Here is a 20,713-nt window from a genome sequence, read left to right as displayed (position 1 = left end):
TTAAATGAGCATCCTATAATTTGGAACTTGCAGGATTAGAAAAAAAAAATCCTAAATATCCTGTTTACCAAATTGAGGTGATAATAAAACCATAGATTTAGGCAGAAGATAAGATTGCTGCTTCACATACAAAGACAATGATTGGACCAGCAAAGACAGGACATAGGTCTTGTCCTTTGTCCCAAAGCTATAGTTTCAAATGGCCTTGAGGCAGTGGCCAATACTTAAGAAGAAGGGCTGGTCACAGTATAGATCAATATATGTATACATAATCTTGAAAACAGTTACTTTCACATGGCATTGTATTAAAGCAAATAGACTAGAAGCTTACTAAGTTTGAAGAGAACTGTTTTACTGAGGACAGCTGACATCAGCCATTGATTGTTCAATTGGTCCCTATACCAACGTTAGCAGAAAGTGGGTTGTGAAAGGTATACTGTGCCCAGATAGGTAGGTATACTCTCCAAACCAAACTCAGAGGTAACTACAAAGAATAATGCACCAGGAAGAATTTGTCCTGAGAACAGTACCAGGGCCCATGAAGGATAATGGACAGAGGACACCTTCTCAGAGGATAGTACCTGGCTTCTGTCAGATTGGCTTACTTAGGAACTCACTGAGTTGCAGGGCAACTCATCCTTCCTGTCCACCAGGATTTGATAATTATTGCAGAAAATCTATTCTGGATGTTTCTTGGTGACCACAGAGCCACTAAAACAGCCTTAAACTGCTTACCTATTCAACCTATTTTAATGAAAAAAAAAGTAAATATTGTCTTTCTTTAGCCACCGTTAATTTGGTTTTCTTCTATATGCAGTTGAGCTTAATGCCAATTAATGTAAAATACAATTACTAAAAAAACACAAAACTTTCTAAATTTAGAAGGAAATTAGCAGACATACAAGTATGTCTACATATGAATATAGACATGCAAAGCCCCCCCAAAGTGATACAATGAAATTTTTTTAACATAACACACAATATGACAACACATATTATGTGCACATAATATGACAACATAATAATACATAAAGGAAAAATATATCTCTAATCTCAAAAAAGTAATCCAATCAAATTCCTTTCAAAAATATATCCCAATTCTATGCTGAATACAAGTGATGTACCTAAAACTGATTTATAAAGGGTAAAAATAAGAGAACAAAAACTAAATAAAGCAGTTGTCTCATATTAGTGTCAGAAAAGTTTGATTCAGAACAAAATCCATTCAACTGTAGAAAAAAGATCAATTCACCATAACTACACAACATAAGAACTCTGTCTATATTAACAATGCACCAACTCATTAATTATATGATACAGCTACAAGTGCACCCAGTGGAAAACCTGTAACCTAAAATATTTATATTAATAAATCAGAAAAAATAACAATTAAGATTCAACTCAAGAAGTTAGGAGCAAAACAGAAAGCTAGCTTTGGAAATCAGAAGTGAATTAATAGAAAGAAAAACAAATTTTAATGAATCAGAAAGAATATAAAAATAGCATTAATTTTTAAAATTACAAATATGACTATTTTAAAAAACAAATAAACTAAGCTAATAGCCAATCTCGTCAAGTAAGAGAAATTAAAAGCATAAATGAATGCACTCAGTAATAAGTGATAAGAAAAGTCATAGATAAGTAATTGCAGAAAGTTCTTTAAATAGCGATATGAAATGTGATCAAGAAATTTAGAAAAGAAATTAAAAGAAGAAATCTTACTGAGTACTCATGGTATAGGACAATTTATATAACATGCTGCCATTTGGATAACAAAAGGGGGTGTTACCTATACAAGGATTTGCTTGTATTTCCTTGTATTTGTATAACGTATCTCTTAAATGATATAGAAATACTCCAGCTACATAAGAGGACAACTGAGTAGCTGGGGACAATCATGGGGGAAGAGTTTATACTTCCACACTTTGAAGTTTAAGCTATGTAAATATGTTGCCTGGCTAAGAAATTTTTTTTAAAAAAATAATATAGCAATTCAGATTTATATCTTCAGTGATTACTTTTTTAATCAGAGGATAATTTCCACCTGACCAGACCTAAACACACAATTTGCAATATCAGGGGAAGGCCCCTAGGCACGGACATAGGTTGGGAGGTATCTGAGGAAATATCACTGGTTAGTGGATATACAGAGCATAAAAATTTCCACCTGTGACTAGGTCGCTACATGTTTAATGATTTTCTCTTACAATGTTTTCTCCAAAGTCTTTTCACCACATGAGTGAGAGTTATGTCAATTTATTACCTTGCATTTGTTGAAAAGGCATCACTTTTCAACAAAGTTAGCCTTTTTATAAATATAAATAGCATAAAATACTGAAGATTACGCACAAACCTAACCAACTCTCAGCTTGCCTTTGAGCTTTATGAAGAGGTTGCAGTGAAACAGCCACAGATGTTCAGAAAGAAGAAAATTGCTTCACAGTATAATAGTGGGAGCCAAAGGTTAAGTCATGTCAGTTTATCCAACATAGTTAGTTTTTAATTCCTTTGGTAACATTCCCATGAAAGATATATTTAATTCTATCTTAAAAATTGTGCTCTCCCTTAATCTCTCACACCTCCATTGATTTAAAAGTTACTCAAAAGCCAAAGTGAGAAAACCCCAAATACTTCCAGCTAAGGCACAATATGAATTGTAAGTTTATCTAAGACTTTCACAGTGGAATTCATATAGATATGTTCTGGTTTTTTGAGAGTGATCTAGTCATAGGGACCAATGTTTCTCTTCAGTTTCAAGGGTATTACTGGAAATTTACACTCTTGGAATTAAACTTCTTAACAAGCTGACTGAAAGTCATACCTGAGCAGGTAATTTTGGCTTCTTCGTAGTGATCACAGGAAAGTCCACCCCATTGCCAGTTCTTGCAGTCCCAAAGAGAAGTTTCATTTCCATTACAGCTGCTTGCAAACAGCCATGTGTTTGTCGGATTGATTTTGGAATACTTTTGATAGGATGTTTTGAGTGCAGATCCACATCCCAGCTGCCTGCAAACCACATCAGCTTCTTTCAGTCCCCAGCCTCTTTCACACACCTTGCCTAACAGTTTCTGAATCTCCACCTCAACTGTCCCAGCGCAGCGGCTGCCGCCACCTTTAAGTCTTAGCTCCAGATCTGATCCATCTGCAAAAGAAACACATAGCCTTATGCCACAGATACGTATGAAGCTTAGCTTCCACAGGGTATTGTTTATCTTCCTTCTTCGCTGATACTGAGACACTGGAAATTATGGCTTATCTATTTCCTGAATTTTTAAGAAAAACAGTGTGGACCATGGACTTGGTTAGAAATGAGATTGTAGTTTCAAGGGTTAATAAAAATTGTCAATGGGAGAAAAATATGAGCGATTCAGCCCTAAAAGAGATTCCTGTGAAACTGTGTCTATCTGAGCTACAGATAGATTTAGAATTTGAAGTGCGGTCCCTAAGAGCAGTCTGAATAATTGTTACAGAGAATAGTCAGACAACCCTTCAAACTAGTCGAATAAGGAATGCGTCAAAGACTCCTCACAACTATAAAGGAATTCCCAGCACGGAATTTATTATGTACTTATACCTCTCACATCTCACGTCTATTCCTACTCCTAAAAGACACAGGTCTTTCTCTCTCTGCTTTTCTTTTTGTTTAGTTTTGTGCTAACTTACCAGAACATGTCACACCAGCGTCTTCGTTATGATTGCAGTAATGCTTTCCCCATTCGTGGTGTCTACACTGCCAGACAGCAGGTTCATGCCCTTGGCAGGAAACACTGTCAAGCCAAATGTGTCCAGATCCTTCACTGGCGTTAACTCTGCCGATGGCAGTGATGGCCGTCGGACATCCCAGTTGCTTACACACCACAGCAGCATCATTACTGTCCCAGCCGTCATCACACACTGTCCCCCACTCTCCTTGGAATTTCACTTCTAATCTCCCTGAACATTCGGTGACTCCGTCTACCAGTCTCAGGCTCAGATCGGCTCCATCTGTAACAGCAACACACAAGCCAGCCGTAAGCAGACGAGAACAAGGGCCTATGAATGCTATAGCTAAGACAAGGGGAAAAGGCGAGAGGTAAGTAGAGACAGAAAACCATGCTATGCTGTGCTGCTACCGGTGACATCATTAAAGGTGGAAGGAGAAGTGGATGAGGCAAGAAGGCAGGAGTTTTTGTACAGAGAGCACATACTACAGGAAGTGCTCCTAACGCCAGGTCCAGGGGCTGAATTTTATCTGGAGACCTGCTTGTTTGACCACTGCTACCTTTTCTTGTTAGAATATACTTGCACGTGTTTAAGTGGCACCACCTCCTTCAGGTTGTCTCCGTGTGAAAGGCAACGCTCCCTCTGGCCCTGCCTGCATTCTCTATGCACGCTGCCTGGTTTGAATGCTATATCTGGTCCCTTTGTGACCACTCACTTAATTTAGAGGGAGAGCAAAGAGGCTTCATCATCACCACTTTCACCTTCCCGAAATCAATAACCCTCCAAGAACAAATCTTGATTATGAAGAATATCCTGTAATAAAATAAACCGTTTTTTCCTCTGGCAGTTTCAGTTTTTGTTTCCACACTCCCATTTACTGTGATGCCTCAGTGTGTGCTGATGGGGCGCCTAGAGAGATTTTGATGGATAAGAAAGAATGGAAGGTGCATTCTGTGTTTTTTCTACCCCAAATCCCTTTCACTTTGTTCAGCTAACAAAACCCATCTTTTCTGTAGGAATCCCATTCTTTGGGTTCAGGCTGTGGATGGTCACATCACTCAACAAGAAAAAGGGCAGTTCAAAGCATAGAGAAAGAGACAGATCCCAGGTGACATCATTTAAGCACTTGACTCCAGCCATGCATTAAGCCAACTATGCCAACTATACCCTCTGGATTTCCCAGTTTTGGGAGCCAGTATTCTCCTCTTTTTAAATTAGTTTGTATTGAATTTTCTTGAGAGAGAAGACCTGGTGAAGACAGGAACATTTTTAGTCTAATTGTATTTTCCTAAGTGTTCTCTGGGGTTCAAGACACACTGAGTCTCCTTCAAACTAAGAACTCAAGTGAAGAAAGAAGAGTGATATCCCTCCACACACAAACCCATCGCGCCTGTCCCTGACCTAAGCATGGAATGAGAAAGTCTCTAGACAGACACAAAGCATGCTTGCACCATAGTTCTAGCATAAATAAGGCTTTGTTTTCCTATTAAGGAAAACAAAATGTTGATTTTCTTAAATTTGACTCTGTGAATTGGAACTAATGATTTGGGAAGTGAATGTGTCTAAAGGGGAGACTTTTGTTGGTAGAGGATGATAAGGTGGGTGGTTTGCTTTTAAAACTCCTCCTGTAGCCGGGCCCCTTGAGGTTTTAGTTTCCCAGCATTGTAGTGACCGGCATAATGCAGATCTGACCAGGCCCTTGTTTGCATGTGCCTAATAACTGCTGATGCCCTGGCTTGTTTCAAGCAGGAGGAGACAACTCCAGAGTCACAAGATAAGTTTATGAGGCCGTTTTGCAGAAGGAATGAATGTCTTTGAGGAAGTTAGCTGCTGATTCTCAGAAGTCTGGCTGCTCAAGACGCTATCTGAGACTGAAGAAACATAGACTTCACCCCTCCCTTACTCACTAGTGGCGTCAAACCTCTTCACTTCATCTCTTTGGGAAGTCGGATCTAAGAGTTTTTTCTCTCCTGTCCTCTTGCTTTGGCCAAATCCAGTAAACTCTTCTCTGTCTCAAGCACTGGTGTCACAGTGTTTGGCTTTAGCTGGGCATCAGGTACAAGAGCCTTAATTTAGGGTTCTACGACACTCCGGAGAGCAAAATTTCTAGTTAAGCCTGCCTGCCTTCTTCACTCTCTTTCTTTTCTTTCTTCCTTTTCCTTTCTTTCTTCCTCCACTCTTCCTAAACACTTCCTTCTATCCTCATGACCTGGATCTCAGTGTCACTGTTCATCCTTCTTCCCAAACCCATTTCTCCTAATTTTAGTCAAGGTAAAAACTCCACAGGTACCAGGACGGAACCTGAAAAGAGGTTAAAATGATAAAGGAAGCGGACTTCATTATTTTCTTTGGAGTTCAGGCTCTTAAGTCTATCACCCCTTTCCTGTGTTCTCTAAGGGAGAACAGAATGAGCCAAGCTCAGTCCTTACCTAAGCAAATCACTCCAGCATCCTCAGCATGATCACAGTTATGATTTCCCCATCCTCCATGTGTGCAGTTCCAGAGAGCTGACTCATTTCCATGGCATACAAGATCATCAAACCAGATTGGTCCAGAACCTTCTCCAAAAGTAGCTGAACTAGAGAAACTGACAGCACTTCCACATTCAAGCTGTTTACAAACCACAGAAGCGTGATTTATGTTGAAGTTATCATCACACACTGTTCCCCATTGTCCTTGGAATTTGACCTCTATTCTTCCTGAACACCGACTCCCTCCATTCATCAGCCTCATCTCCAGATCAGATCCATCTAGAAGAACAGAGAAAAGAGCAGAGTTTAGAAGTGATATTCATTCAGAAAAATTATTACACATTTGGGATTTGACGCTGTTCTTAAAATAGTGCCTGATTTTGGATGTTGCACAGCTCCACATATTGGAGAATTTTAATACGTTAAAATCCAGTTAACAATTAGAACTTTCATCCACATCTACCTACCAAGGAAAATGTCTTACAGATTGAAATTTTTAAACTTTCTGTTTTGTTACCTTCCATTACTTGGACAGAAGTAAATACTTTTTATATAGAAATAGATAAGTTTGACTCAAATTATTTATTTAAAAAAACCAGAAAAATAAAATTGGCCCATACAAGGAAGTAAATATGACAAACTAGTCATTTGTTCATCATTTAAAATCTTTCTTTCAACCTTTCTTTATTATAATTAGTTCAGAGCATTAGTAATTGACTGAAGGTGAATTTGAAGTAATGATGGTAAGAAAGTAGAAAAGCAAGGATAAAATGCATAAGCCAGCATAATAGTTTACAAAAGCACCCTGTGGTATACCAAATGCTTAGAATTTGAGGGAAAATATCAATCAAAACAATTTATTTCTTACCCATTTCCTGTTTGAACCAAAGCTGTTTTTTTCCTCCTCCCCAAAGCATCTGGTACCATTTTCAGCAACAAATAGCTTTTTCATAAAAAAATTTCTAGCTATATTCTATCACTTAGATTTTCTATGAGGACTAAAATACCTGAGGAAAGGAGAATTTGAATGAAATTTTCGGAGATCTGGAAAACAAAAACTCTTGTGCTCGAACAAAATGTTTAGAAGCTATTTTTTTGAAAAAGGAATTCTATTTTAAAAACTCTAAACTCCAGGCAAAGATCTTTCCTTGACAAGACTTTTTTTCTTAGGGGCAATTAATAGTAATACTTAATAATAAAAAGAATAAGAGCTCATAGTCAAAATACACATAAGCTGTTCTAAGCATATCACAGATACTATCATTTTTAGTCTTCACAACATCTTTAAACATTAGGTACTAGTATCCCCACTTCAGGGATAAGCAATCTAAGGTTAAATAATTGGCACAGGGTCAAACATCTACAAAATGGTAGAGCCAGGACGTGGGGGAAAAACAGCCTAGCACCAGAGTTTCTACTTTTGACTGTTACGCTATATTGCCTCAATGCATGGGATAATAAAATATCTGAAGAGGTAAAGGCTTTGAGGATTGAGCATTAATTAAGGTGGAGAATCTCAGAAATGCACACTCTGCATTCCCAGGGATCTATGGCTGTAGGGTCTTTTCTATTATTATGCTCCAGTTGGAGCTTTAGGTGCATAAACTGCAAAGGGCAAGTTGATTTACTTCATCTTTAGTTATAAAACAACAGAAAATAAGAGCTAAAAGTACTACACTAATGTCTTAGCTAAACAGCCAGCTCTATAGACAATGATAATTATGGTAAGAACCTGGTAAAATTTGTTATGATTTTAAGCTTTGCTATAGATGTTACTTTTGCTATTCTCTGAGTCCTCTCCCCCTCATAATGATTAACAATAAGAGGAAAAAAGGAGGCGAAAGAAGAAAGAAAATTGAGAAAGAAGAAGGAGAACTGAGTCTTCAAGGTAATGAAGAGCAAGAAGCTATGAGGAAACTAACATTTTAACGCTATGTAATCCCAGACGGTGTACCGGTAGCTTTACATGTATTATAGCATGAAGTCCTCAGAAACTGAAATTTGGAGAGATTTGAGAACTTGCACAAAATCATAGCATTAATGAGTTACTGTGCTAGAATTTAATACAGGAGTTTTCTAGATCCTTGCCTGTTGCTCCCATTACATTACAATGCCTGGTGGAGATCAGTCCTTTTTATTGTCAGTCCTATGGGCAGGAGAGATGGTCACTAAAAGAGAGGCCGGGAGGGGAGAGGGCTGTGTAAAGGCCAATGAAATTAGCAAAGAGAAATGGGGAGCCTGCAATCTGAACTGCATCAGAAGCATGACCTGGGATTTGTCAGCAGAAAGACCTGAGGATAAAACTTATGAAAATGTTTCATAAATTAAAACTAAAATGTAAATCAAATGAATAGCATTGCACACTGGAAAAAGCAATTATGCTTTCAAAGAATCCTTCTTCCAACAAGAAAGGATGTATCAATGCTAGAAATATTTATTTCTTGATTCACTAAGTTGATTATCAGTTATTGGAGAAAAGCGTAATGAATCCTGGGTTAATGCATTAAAGCAACGCATCATGGGAAAGTAGACAAGGAAGTAACTTAGATCTCATGATAATAGGAGGTTAAAGATTCCTAAATATAAAGTTGGAGCCAGTCACTTCTTCATTGATCATAGTGTCTAGAATCTCTTTGGATCTTTAAAAAAAACAATATGGGCTGTGTCATGTGTTTTCTGCTCTGCTAGCAACAGATTGGGCAATTTTATACATAGACTAGATTATTATACAGAAAAGTGGCTCGTGTTTGTTTTTAACCCATCTACATATTTTTTTCTCACAAGCATTTCATGTTGAGGTTTTGACTAATGCAATCTTACCTGAGCAGGTCACTCCAGCATCTTGTTGGTGAGTACAGTTATGCTTTCCCCATCCATCATGTTTGCAATCCCAAAGAGCAGATTCATTCCCACGACAAGAAACGTGATCCATCCAAATGCGTCCAGAACCTGCACTGGAATTAGTCCATCCCGTGGCTCTGATAGAAATTGGACATCCGAGCTGCCTACAAATCACAGAGACCTCCTCCATGCTCCAGCCGTTATTACACACCGTTCCCCACTCCTCCTGGACTTTCACTTCCACTCTACCACTGCATTTGTTTTCACCAGCCGTTAACCTCAGCTCCTTGTCTGTTCCTCCTGCAACAACGGGTTAAGACAGCAATTGGGCACGGTCACAAGGAACAGGTTGAGAATTATTATCCTTCAGATTACTTATTTATCCTTCGAAATCAGATTTGAGAACTGCTCCAGTCCCATCTGTGGTGCAATAGGAGAATGTAATTTCATAGGCATTCAAATATAAATGTCAGTATCACAGGCTTCAAAGTAAGCAATGACATATAACCAGTAATGCTAAGTAACACAATACTATATGATATCTTTATTTTATGGCTGGATATTCTGAATAGTGGTGATTTATATAATCTCCATGGAGAGTTTGCCAGTTAAATAAGATGCTACAAAATTTTATAAGGATGAGCTACATAAGTTTCTCCAAAATCTTAAAATCAGCGGAAAGAAGGCTGATGGTAGATTTATGAGGATGAAAAGACCAGTTGTAAGAAATTGAGCACCCATTTCACATATATGTGTGAAATAGCATGAATTTTAAAATAGTAGTTGAAATCAGACTGAAACATCTATTTCAAGGAAAGTTGAGATTGATATATTTTCCTATTATTTTATGTCATAAAATAAACCTCTCTCTACTCCTCCTCCCCTCAAATTATCTCACCTGCCTCCTTGGTATTATTTTAGATTAACTTAGGAAGCTGTTTGTTCCACCAGCTTGGCTTCCCTCAATATGTTGTTAGATAAATGTTGATAGTTGAATTTATTAATGTGTTCCTAAAATTCCTTTTTGCCTCAAGAATTCTGAATTTTCTTCTCCTCTGTATTCTTCTCCATTTTTCGGCTAGACATTATTTCTAATCTTTAAGTCAAATGCATTTTTTTCCTGTGAGTTTATTTTATCTGGAGGGAAAAGCATGCTAATATTTCAGTGTCCCATGCTTAGGTTCTTATTGAATGCTTTCAATATCTGATCTTTTGTGTAACATGGAGCATGTTACTTAGTTTTTAAATGCTACTCAGCTTTCAGGAGAATGATTTGCTTTTTAATGATTCTCGTCAGAGTGGGCTAAGACTGTCTGTCAGCAAATTTGACAAAGTACTCACCTAGAGAACCAAGGATGAAACTAGCACTGAGAAGTGAGACCGCAATAACAGTGAAGGGACTCAAGCAGATGAAACATCTTCTACAGTCTGTGAAAAAAGAAAGAGGGCAAAAATGGAGTCTTCCTAAAAAGAGTTTTTGGAGAAGACAGGTGGTTTCAGAGGCTCAGGATTAACAAAGGAGGTCAATAGAAAATACTTCCTTTTAAACGGCAAGGCAGACAGGAAAAATTCATACTCAGGATCATACAGTCTCAGTGAAATAGCTTCGAAAATGTTCATGGTTAAAGGCAACCTAGGGGCTGACCTTAAAACATGGGAAATTGGAAAGATCACTGACACTTAGTAGTGGGCAATTCTCCAAGCAGGCAAAGGGAAGGTCTCCTGAGATTTCTGTATCCCCCGACCTCAGTGTTCAGCCGCGGACTCCCCCATCTCCATGTGCACCTGATCCACACTGCTTGACGGAAAGTTCCATAAGGAAATGGACTATATCTATCATGCTCATCATCGTTCCACCAGTTCCTGGCACAGTGCCTGCCAAATAGCTGAACAATACATTGATAGAATAAAGTGATGATGTTTATGCCTGAAAAACTCAAATATTGGACCTTATCATCCCTAAATATGGCATAAAACACTCCTTAAAGTTGTTATTACTCTCATTTGTCCTTGTGACTCTAATCCAACACTAATTTAAAAGTACAAATGCTAACTGATTTTAACATGACCATGTAATTCATGAAGTAGATTTCAGCACTCAGAGGTGTTATTCTGAATTTCCTCTAGGTAACCAAGTTTCAATCAATATCCATTTCTACAACTATTGATTTCCTAATCAATAGAGTTCAGTTAACTTCATTTCTGGATTTTATTTCACCTCAGCAGTTTTACGAGATTGATGCCAGCTTGGATTCTTCTCTCACATCTTTAATTTTGAATCTGTAGCAGATCAAAGGTGCTGTTATATAAGCTTAATGCCCTTTCCCATCCCTTACTCTCCTAAGAGTATCAGAAAAATTCTATATTCCATTAAAGAGTAAATTTAGAATAAATGAGAAACTTTTACCAGCAGGTCCAGAGTCATCAAGTGGCACCATTCTGAATTTGTCCATTCCAAGGTCTTATAATTTTAATGATTCCTAAATCTTCTTGTATTATTCCATAGAAATGTTCTCCTAAAGAAGAAGACTGCCAAGAATTCTAAAAAACCACCTCACTCTCACAAAAGTGGGAAAGTTACATATGGAGGTGGAGTCACAGAAAGGGAAGTCATTGAAAGAGCTGAGGTTTCCTTTCATACTCATGTTTTCTTCAATCTGGGACATGAAACAACCAAAGAAAATTGGGAAACATTTCTAACAGATTTGCAAAAAAGGGAGGAGCAGGAAGGAGACAATACTCCTATACTGTTCTGGTTGAATTGAATATTTTTAATTTTTAAATTTTTGAATTAATATATTAGACACATAAAAAGTAGTAATTGTTATGTAGCTACATTATATATTAAAAAACTAAAATAAAATAGGCAAAATATGATTAAATAATTAATGTTTTAATGGGATGGATCATATCAGTAGAATTAGCCATGATTATTACTAAGGCTACAAATGGTGAAACAAAAATTAGCAAAACATGATTTTAGCTCTATATAACTCAAACTAAAGTAAGGGAAACACATATGACAGCAATAATGAACATAGATTTAAAGCACAGGGGGAAAAGTAATGGGCAAAGTGGTCATTTCTACTGGGAAAAAGGAAACTGTCAGAAAACTCATTGTGAGGAGAGGCTTAAATTGTGTCTTAAAAGGTGAGAACTTTTCCAAAAGGATAAAAGATAAAGGGATTTAAGTCATAAGAATGAATACATACAAGTGAGTGTATGCATATAAAACTATGGAAACTTGAAAGAACTAATAGTTCCTCATAGCATAAATATTGTTAGGTATTAGTGATGGGTCATAAATGAAAGAAATATCTCTAGCCTTCCAAGGAGACATTCATTACAATCCAGTCAACAAGGACTCACTGGCTTCCTTTCATTTCTTGAGCATGTCACATCTTTCCCTGTCTCATGATATTTCATACATATTATTTTTTTCACTTTTTGCTACCTACCAGTACCTTTCTCTGAGCTAACTCTTACTTATACTCTATTTCTGAAACAACACTTCATTAGGAAAAATAACTCTGACTCTTAATTACACCATAAAATATGCACTCACGGTAGCCTGTACTTATGAAGATTGTCAATCATACTTTTTTATATTTATTGCTTATCTTACTTGTGAATCTTAAGATAACCAAAGATAGGAACTGCTTTATTTTCAACAAGACATCCACTAGTCCTTGCAAGATGGAGACATTCAGTAGCACCTATTTTTTGTTATAGTAAGAGCTGTTGACAACATTGTTATTGTTACTGAGGTAAACAAGGGCTACAGGAAGAAGGGTTTTACATGCCATGTTAAAGAATTTGAACTTTAAGTGGTAAATAAGTAACAATGTTAATGATTTTAAACATAGGACTATCAAGATATTTTGTCTTTTATACATCTCATCTTGGTGGCAATGTGGAGGATGATTGGTGGCCAGGATAAAAATGGAAATGACAGCAAGTGTAAATGCAGTGAGAATGGAATGTTATATCAAAAAATCTAGCAAAAGAAGAGCTTAATTGAAAAAGTATAGCAGGGGAATGGGAGTAATAGATTGGTGCAAAATTAAAAAGATAAATGAAAAAGATATTTTTGCTTCTATTCAAGATGAAGAAATAGGAACTGAATTTACCTTCCTACCTGGAACAACTAGAAAAACAAACAAAAGATGTGAAATGATGGTTTTCAAGACACGGGCAACAAAGAACAGTGATCCTATGTATACATGCCAATATTTGTTGTTTGGGGACTTTTTGATAAAAGTCATTCTCACTGGAGTTAAGTAATATCTCATTGTGGTTTTGATTTGTATTTCCCTGATGATTAGAGATGTAGAGCATTTTTTCATATGTTTGTTGGCCATCATTCTGTCTTCTTTTGGAAAGTTTCTGTTCACGTTCTTTCCCCACTTTTTGATAGGGTTGTTTGATTTTTCCTTGCTGTTTTCCTGAGTTCTAAATAGATTCTAGTTATCAGCCCTTCATCTGATGTGTAGCTTGTGAAAATTTTCTCCCATTTTGTGGGTTGTCTGTTTGCTCTCTTGATAGTTTCTTTGGCTGTGCAGAAGCTTTTTAGTTTGATCAGGTCCCATTTATTTATGTTTGTTGCTGCTATGGTTGCCTTTGGGGTCTTCTTCATAAATTCTTTGCCTAGGCCAATGTCTAGAAGAGTATTTCCAACATTTTCCTCTAGAATTCTAATAGTTTCACACCTAAGGTTCAAGTTTGTTATCCAGGATGAGTTGATTTTTGTGAGAGGTGAAATAGGTGGGTCCTGTTTCAGTCTTCTACATGTGGCTATCCAGTTTTCTCAGCACCATTTATTGAATGAGGATTCTTTCCCCCAGTGTATGTTTTTTTCTGCTTTGTCAAAGATCAGATGGCAATATGAGGATGGTTTTACATCTGGGTTCTCTGTTCTGTTCCACTGGTTGATGTCCCTGTTCTTGTGTCAGTACCAAGCTGTTTTGGTTATTACAACCTTGTGGTATAGCTTGAAGTCTGGTAATTTAATGCCTCCCAATTTGTTCTTTTTGTTTAAGGTTTCTTTGGCTATATGGGGCTTTGTCTGGTTCCATAAGAAGCATAGAATAATTTTTTCTAGATCTGTAAAAATGATGTTGGTATTTTAATAGGGATTGCATTGAATAGGAAGGAATCCTCTCCAACATGTTTTATGAAGCCACCATCACCTTGATACCAAAGCCAGAAGACTTAACTAAAAAAGAAAACTACAGACCAATATCCCTTATGAATAAAGATGTAGAATTCTCAATAAAAATCACAGCAAACTTATTTCAGCTTCTCATCAAAAAGCAATCCATTATGACCAAGTGGGCTTCATCCCAGAGATGCAGAGACAGTTCAACATATGCAAATCAATAAATGTAATTCACCACATAAATAGAAGTAAAATAAAGACCATGTGATCTTCTCAATAGATGCAGAAAAAGCATTTGACAAATGCTTTTTTGTCACCCTTTTATGATAAGAACACTTAACAAAATAGACATAGATGGGACTTATCTCAAATGGTAAAAGCCATATATGACAAACCCATAGTCAACATACTGAATGGGGAAAACCCACAGTCAACATACTGAATGGGGAAGCATTCTCACTTAGAAGTAGAACCAAACAAGGTTGCCCACTCTTACCACTTCTATTCATCATAGTGCTGGAAGTCCTAGCCAGAGCAATCAGACAAGAGAAGGAAATCAAGGGTATTCAAATGGGGGCAGAAGAAGTTAAACTATTGCTCTTTGCTGACAATATGATTTTATATCCCAAAAACCTCAGAGTCTACCAAGAGACTACTGGACTTGATAAATAAATTCAGGAAGTCTCAGTGTACAAAATTGATTTACACAAATCAGTAGCTTTCATATGCACTAATCACATTCAAGCTGAGAATCAAATCAAAGATGCAATACCTTTCACAATAACAGCAAAGAAAATAAAATACTTAGGAATATATTTACCTAGGGAGGTGAAAGGCCTCTGCAGGGAGAACTACAAAATACTGTGGAAGGAAAAGTAGAGGTCCTAAAAAGATGGAAAACCACATCATACTTATGGATAGACAAAATCAATATTGTTAAAATGTCTATACTACCTAAAGTGACCCGCTGGTGTTCTTACACACTTCTTTGTGTTGCCTCTTCTGAGTGTTGCCAAGACTCTCCAATCCCAGTAACACAGCCTGGGATATCACTTCAAAGCTTCCATCCAGGTAAGAGGAGGATAACTATTTCATAGCTCCCTAGGTTTTGGAGTCACTGGGCCTCTCTGAATGACTATGATTTCAGAAAGGACTCCTGCAGTGAAGTTCCCCTGTGGCAGGATTATACTGAGTATGTCTTGCTGAGTGCTAGAAAGCTGAGGAGTTAGAGGCTACTGTATGGGTGGGTGGCTACCCAGAAAGCTGAGGAGTTAGAGGCTACTGTATGGGTGGGTGGCCCTGTCTGCACCATTCAATGTGTTGTTGAATAGAACTTGGAAGAAGGAGATAATTCATTTTTCTCCTTCTTAGTGTCAGGCAGTCCCTCCAGGGCACCTCTTAAGGACCCGTGCTTTGGGAGCTAGTGAGCCCCTCCACTGCATCCCTTACTACTGTCACTGTTTACCCCCCAGCCACTCTCAGCTGATTAGTACACCCTGGAAAGGGAGGCTGCAGCCCATGACAGGAACAACTTGGGACCACTAGGAGCTTGTCAGGTATACATTAGGGGGGGAAATAGGGGGGAAAAACTTAGCCACTTGAAAATACAAGCTGTTCTAAATGATTTTGATTGAGCAAAAAAAGGGAGGGGGTAGGGAAGGACTGATTATACTGTGGACAAGGCTGTCCCAAGGAGAGGTTTCCTAGTGACACTGGGACCCTTTCCCTCCCTCCCCCTTTTCCTTTTTTCAACTAGAGACAGAAACTAAGAAACAAGGCTTCAGACAGCTAGAAGACTAAAAAAAGAAGGCTGACATTATGTTTGCCAGGTCTAGCAAACATAATGCAAGTCCTAGATTATGTATTGATTTAAAAACAAATCCCTAGAGACCTTCTGGGGGCACATCCATCTGTGTTCCCAGAGAAGGTTTGCCACCTTCAGTTCCAGAGCAGTTCCTGCAGTGGCCCTGAGAAGCAGCTCCAGGCCCCCTCAGCTGTGGCTTCAGAGCAATTCTGCTGACACAGGAACCCAGAAGGAGACACACCTGTCAGTGTCCCTGCAGGCTGACCTTCTGACCGCAGTCCCACTGTGGATCTTGAAACAGCCCTGTAATTCATCTCCAGCCCCTCTCAACTGCAGTGTGAGAGCAGGCCAGCCCACCCAGGGATTCTCCACCAGACAGCTCATCTGTGAATCCACAGGCAGGCCTGGAGACCTCGGTATCAGATATAGACCCTGGGGGTTATCCCCACTGCTTCTGCATTTGACAGCCCAATTTTGCCTGTTCTTGAATCTGGAATAAATTAAGGGTACTCATGATGGATGGCCACACCTCAATGCTGTGGTCCTATCCATCAGGGCTCCATATCCAATGTCCAATATTATTAAAATTACTTATTGTATTCAATCAACAAATCAGTAAGAATTTTGCTCTTACAGAGCAAAGATGTTCCTAGAGTGATAACATGTTCTGTGCAGTGCTGATTTCAGTAGCCTTTCAGCCACAGCACGCTTCCACCTCTTAAGGAACTCAATACATCTTTTCCAGGCTACCCATGAGGTACCTCGACAGCCTCGTCATCACACCTAACCTATGTAGACAAGATTTTTCTCCAGGAGCACAGGTATGACAGGACATTGATAGCTTCCTCCTCCAAGGAGATTAATTTGACAAATAAGTCCAATATCTTTTAGTCCTTTTTGGATTCTGGTGGCAGCTCAAATTTATAAATTTTACTTATAAATCAAGATCAGTGGAATGTTGCTGTTGTCTATTAGCTAGAATGTCTCTGGTAAAGGACAGGACCCAAGATAACATACACTTGGCCAAACTACAGGCAGTAATCTTAGCTCTAGATGCCCTGGCCGGTAAGTAGTCCTAATTTCACATTTATTATAAACTATTGCACCATTGCCCCAGTTTTTTTCCTGCAGGATAAAAACTTTTGGGAGTCTCCCACCTCACAGATTCCCAAAATATATATCAAATTCACACATCTTCACATATACTAAAAAAGTACAATAAAGTCCTGATCAGGATACACCTTGCTACCTTCAGAATTATACACATTACTAATAGTAACAAGGGCAACTATTTTACTCAGAAAACACCATGCTGGGCTCTTGGAAGAGATGTCAGTGCTTCCCAAATTGATTTGCAAATTTGGTGCAACCCAAATCAATACACCAGTAGGCATTTTTGTGGGGTAGAAATTAGCAAATTGATTTTGAAATTTATTTGGAAATGCAAAAAACCTAGAATAGCCCAAATCTGAAAAAGTGAACAAGTTGGAAGATTGACACTATCCTTCCTATTATGGGATTTATAATAAAGCCACCGTAAGGTAGGTGGTGTCATATTAGCATAAGATAGACATATAGCTCAATTTAATGGCATAAAGAGTCCAGAAATAGACCAACATATACATGGACTACTGATTTTTGACATAGAACAATATGTTGAACAAATGGTACTAGAACAATTAGATATCCATGTGCTGTAAGATGGATTTCAATCCTCACACCATATACAAAATTAACTCAAAATGAATCATAGACCTAAATCTACAGCCTAAAACTATAAAACTTCTAAGAGAAAACAGAGGAAAAAATCATCATGATGTTAGGTTAGGCAAGGATTTCCTAGATATGCCACCAAAAACATGAGTAACAAAATAAAATTAGATACATTGGACTTCACCAAAATTCAAAAGCTCTCTTCCCAAGTCACAAAAAATAAAATAGAAGCCAAAACTGGAAGAAAATATAATCAAATTATATATCTGACAAAGCACTTGTATTCAAAATGTGTAAGGAAAAGGAAAAAGGAAGGGGGTTGGTACTAGATTTTGAAATTTGTTTTAGATTTTAGAATAAGTTTAGGGCTTAGCCTTTACTAAGAGTAAAGTCACTGTACCTATATTCCCATTGTATCCCTTCTCTGAGTGAAGTTACTAGTTTTGTCAGAGTTACCTAGGTTTTTATAGTGAAAAAATAGCTTCTCTGTTGCTGTGTTGAAAATCTTTACGTATAAATTGCACATGTACAGTATTGTTACATAAATCATGGAACAAATCCATATCTTTTCCTTACTCAGTCTTCCACCATCTAACCATGAAGAATATCTGCTCTCTTCCTAATTTTTTTTTTTTTTGAGACAGAGTCTCACTCTGTTTCCCTGGCTAGAGTGCCATGGCGTCAGCCTAGCTCACAGCAACCTCAAACTCCTGGGCTCAAGCGATCCTCCTTCCTCAGCCTCCCCAGTAGCTAGGACTACAGGCATGTACCACTATGCCTGACTAAATTTTTCTATATATATTTTTAGTTGTCCAGCTAATTTCTTATTATTTTTAGTAGAGACTGGGTCTCACTCTTGCTCAGATTGGTCTCAAACTCCTGACCTTGAGCAACCCGCCTGCCTCAGCCTCCTTGGCCTCCCAGAGTGCTAGGATTACAAGCGTGAGCCACCACGCCCAGCCTGTTCTCTTCCTAATTCGTCCAGGATATATCCTCTTTGGAATGCTGAGAAAACTGAAGTTCAACTTTTTCTTTTTTTAGGTTCAATGAATCACTGAATAACATTAATTATCTAGCCTTCTGTTGCAGTTCAGGCAGAATAGCCATCTAGACTTAATTATCCTTTATGGATAATTAAAAATTCCTATGTTTCAAGCTCTACAACTATTATTTTTCAGCCCTTTTGGAAAGTTCTTCATCCCTTACATCTGACTTTTTTCTCCATAAAACCCCACACTGAAGTGTCTTCTGACTTCTCTAAGCTCTTGGCTTTAATTAACTCAAAATTGTTCATTATCTCAAATTATTTTTCCTTAATATTCTAGCATATTGACTATAAATTTAAACTATACATTTGGAAACACAGTCATTTACACTGAACATACAAAGTATGGATGTTGGCATAATATGGCATATGCTTATTGCATATAAGTTCATTGCAGGCTGCTTACTGACTAATAGTTAGTTGGCTTTGATTTCATTATACTATGACTTTTTTTTGCCTGGTTCTAGTAATTAGACTTCTGCTTTATATATGTTATGTGGAAAAGTGTTTCTCAAGTACCAATTCCAGGAATTTGTTCTGTATGATCTACTTATGTTTCACTTTCTGTCTTGATTACTTCCTCAGATCAATGAGTGCTTCGTGACTGGGAGCCCTACTTTCCAATAAATATTTCTTGAAACAGAACATAAGGTAATAAAGAAGATCATGAAGAGTGGCAAGCATGCTAGTGATATGATCAAATTTCTGTTTTCAATAATGACTCTGGCTAGAGTATGGAAAAGATCTTGCAAAAGCTCAAAAGTATTAATATATGTAATAATGCCATATGGGAGGCTTATACAATGTTTAGTGAGAATGACATAGATGGTAGAAATGATGGAATATAGTGATATATTCACCAGCCTTTAGTTATTAATAGAAAGAAATGACTGACTAAATAAAGTGTATACATTATTACCATTAATGACAATATAAGCCCAAGGGTTACTATTGATTCAATTATGTGCCCTTGCAATTGAAGAATAGAAGAAGAAAATAAGTGGATATAACAAGCAGAGGCTCTCTAAAAGAAAAAGATATTTATTCAGGAATAAGGCATCTCAAGGAGAATACATGTACTATAGTGAACTATGTGTGTATTCAAGGAAGTAAAGAAAGAAAAAAGCTTTTAAAGGAAAAATGAGGAAGACTACATAATTGCTTTGAGGTAATTATCCTTGGCTACAACGTTTTGTTATGACGTCTTGAGAAAAGCTGTCTACAACATGTAAACATCAACTTCTCATTGTGTGTAGTTGAAATGTCTCTGGTTACAGTTTCAGATGGTTTGGTGAACTTTTTGTGTGATGCATGCATTGGGCATGAAAATTATTCCTTAACATTCATCTAGTTTCAGTTTATAGGGCTTCAGAGACACAGTAGTTCTTGTGTTTAGTAATTCTATGGAAGAAAGCTGGATTGGAGGAATTTTGAAAAATTCAAGATCTACTCTAGTCTATAGCTAGATAACAAGAACTTAAAAATAATTCACAGGGCTACAATCTAATGAGAAGTATATTATAGATTTTCTTTGGAAATATAACTTTTATCTCTACATAGATGACATAGGAATCTCAGATTTAAAAACTTCTTGAGGCTAGAGAGCTAAACCAAGTAATACTTTAAATTTTACAACAATTTTTACTCACTCTCTGTAAGGTGGAGAATACTTGAAGTCAGGCATTACATTCACATTCTCAAATATGACATTTCAGTGAAAGCCTTGGAAACAGGACCCCAGTGAAACTTTGCCACATAGTCTCTCTGGGTCACAGGTTCAGAACTTCCCCATCATTGTGTAACAATTCATTGTTCTTACTAATTCCCAAAAGCAGTTATACTGCAATCATTCTGAGAAAGGACTACTTCCCATTCTTGCCATCCCACTATTATTATCATTATTTTGCTAGATCATCATCTAAAGGATTTCTAGTCCCTGTGAAACGTTCAAACAGAAATGCTATGGATGACAAGTTCTA

General features: G+C 37.5%; 1 protein-coding gene across 1 annotated transcript in view; it reads right to left on the bottom strand.

The window, feature by feature from the left end:
* The window catches only part of CD163 (CD163 molecule), a 36,358-nt gene extending 24,755 nt beyond the window's left edge, over nucleotides 1–11,603 (bottom strand). Inside the window, exons 1-6 of the mRNA XM_012760661.2 lie at nucleotides 11,422–11,603; nucleotides 10,356–10,442; nucleotides 8,994–9,314; nucleotides 6,132–6,452; nucleotides 3,664–3,984; nucleotides 2,822–3,142 (exon numbers count right to left, since the gene is read on the bottom strand). Of these exons, the coding sequence (XP_012616115.1) occupies nucleotides 2,822–3,142; nucleotides 3,664–3,984; nucleotides 6,132–6,452; nucleotides 8,994–9,314; nucleotides 10,356–10,442; nucleotides 11,422–11,467 (1,417 nt within the window). The 5' untranslated portion in view covers nucleotides 11,468–11,603. The remainder of the gene's footprint in view (nucleotides 1–2,821; nucleotides 3,143–3,663; nucleotides 3,985–6,131; nucleotides 6,453–8,993; nucleotides 9,315–10,355; nucleotides 10,443–11,421) is intronic.
* Between the last annotated feature and the right edge of the window lie 9,110 nt (nucleotides 11,604–20,713).

This window comes from Microcebus murinus, chromosome 10, assembly GCF_040939455.1.
Source record: "Microcebus murinus isolate Inina chromosome 10, M.murinus_Inina_mat1.0, whole genome shotgun sequence".
NCBI lineage: Eukaryota > Metazoa > Chordata > Mammalia > Primates > Cheirogaleidae > Microcebus > Microcebus murinus.
Note: the sequence above shows the minus strand (reverse complement) of the source record. Positions and strands in the feature narration are given on the sequence as shown.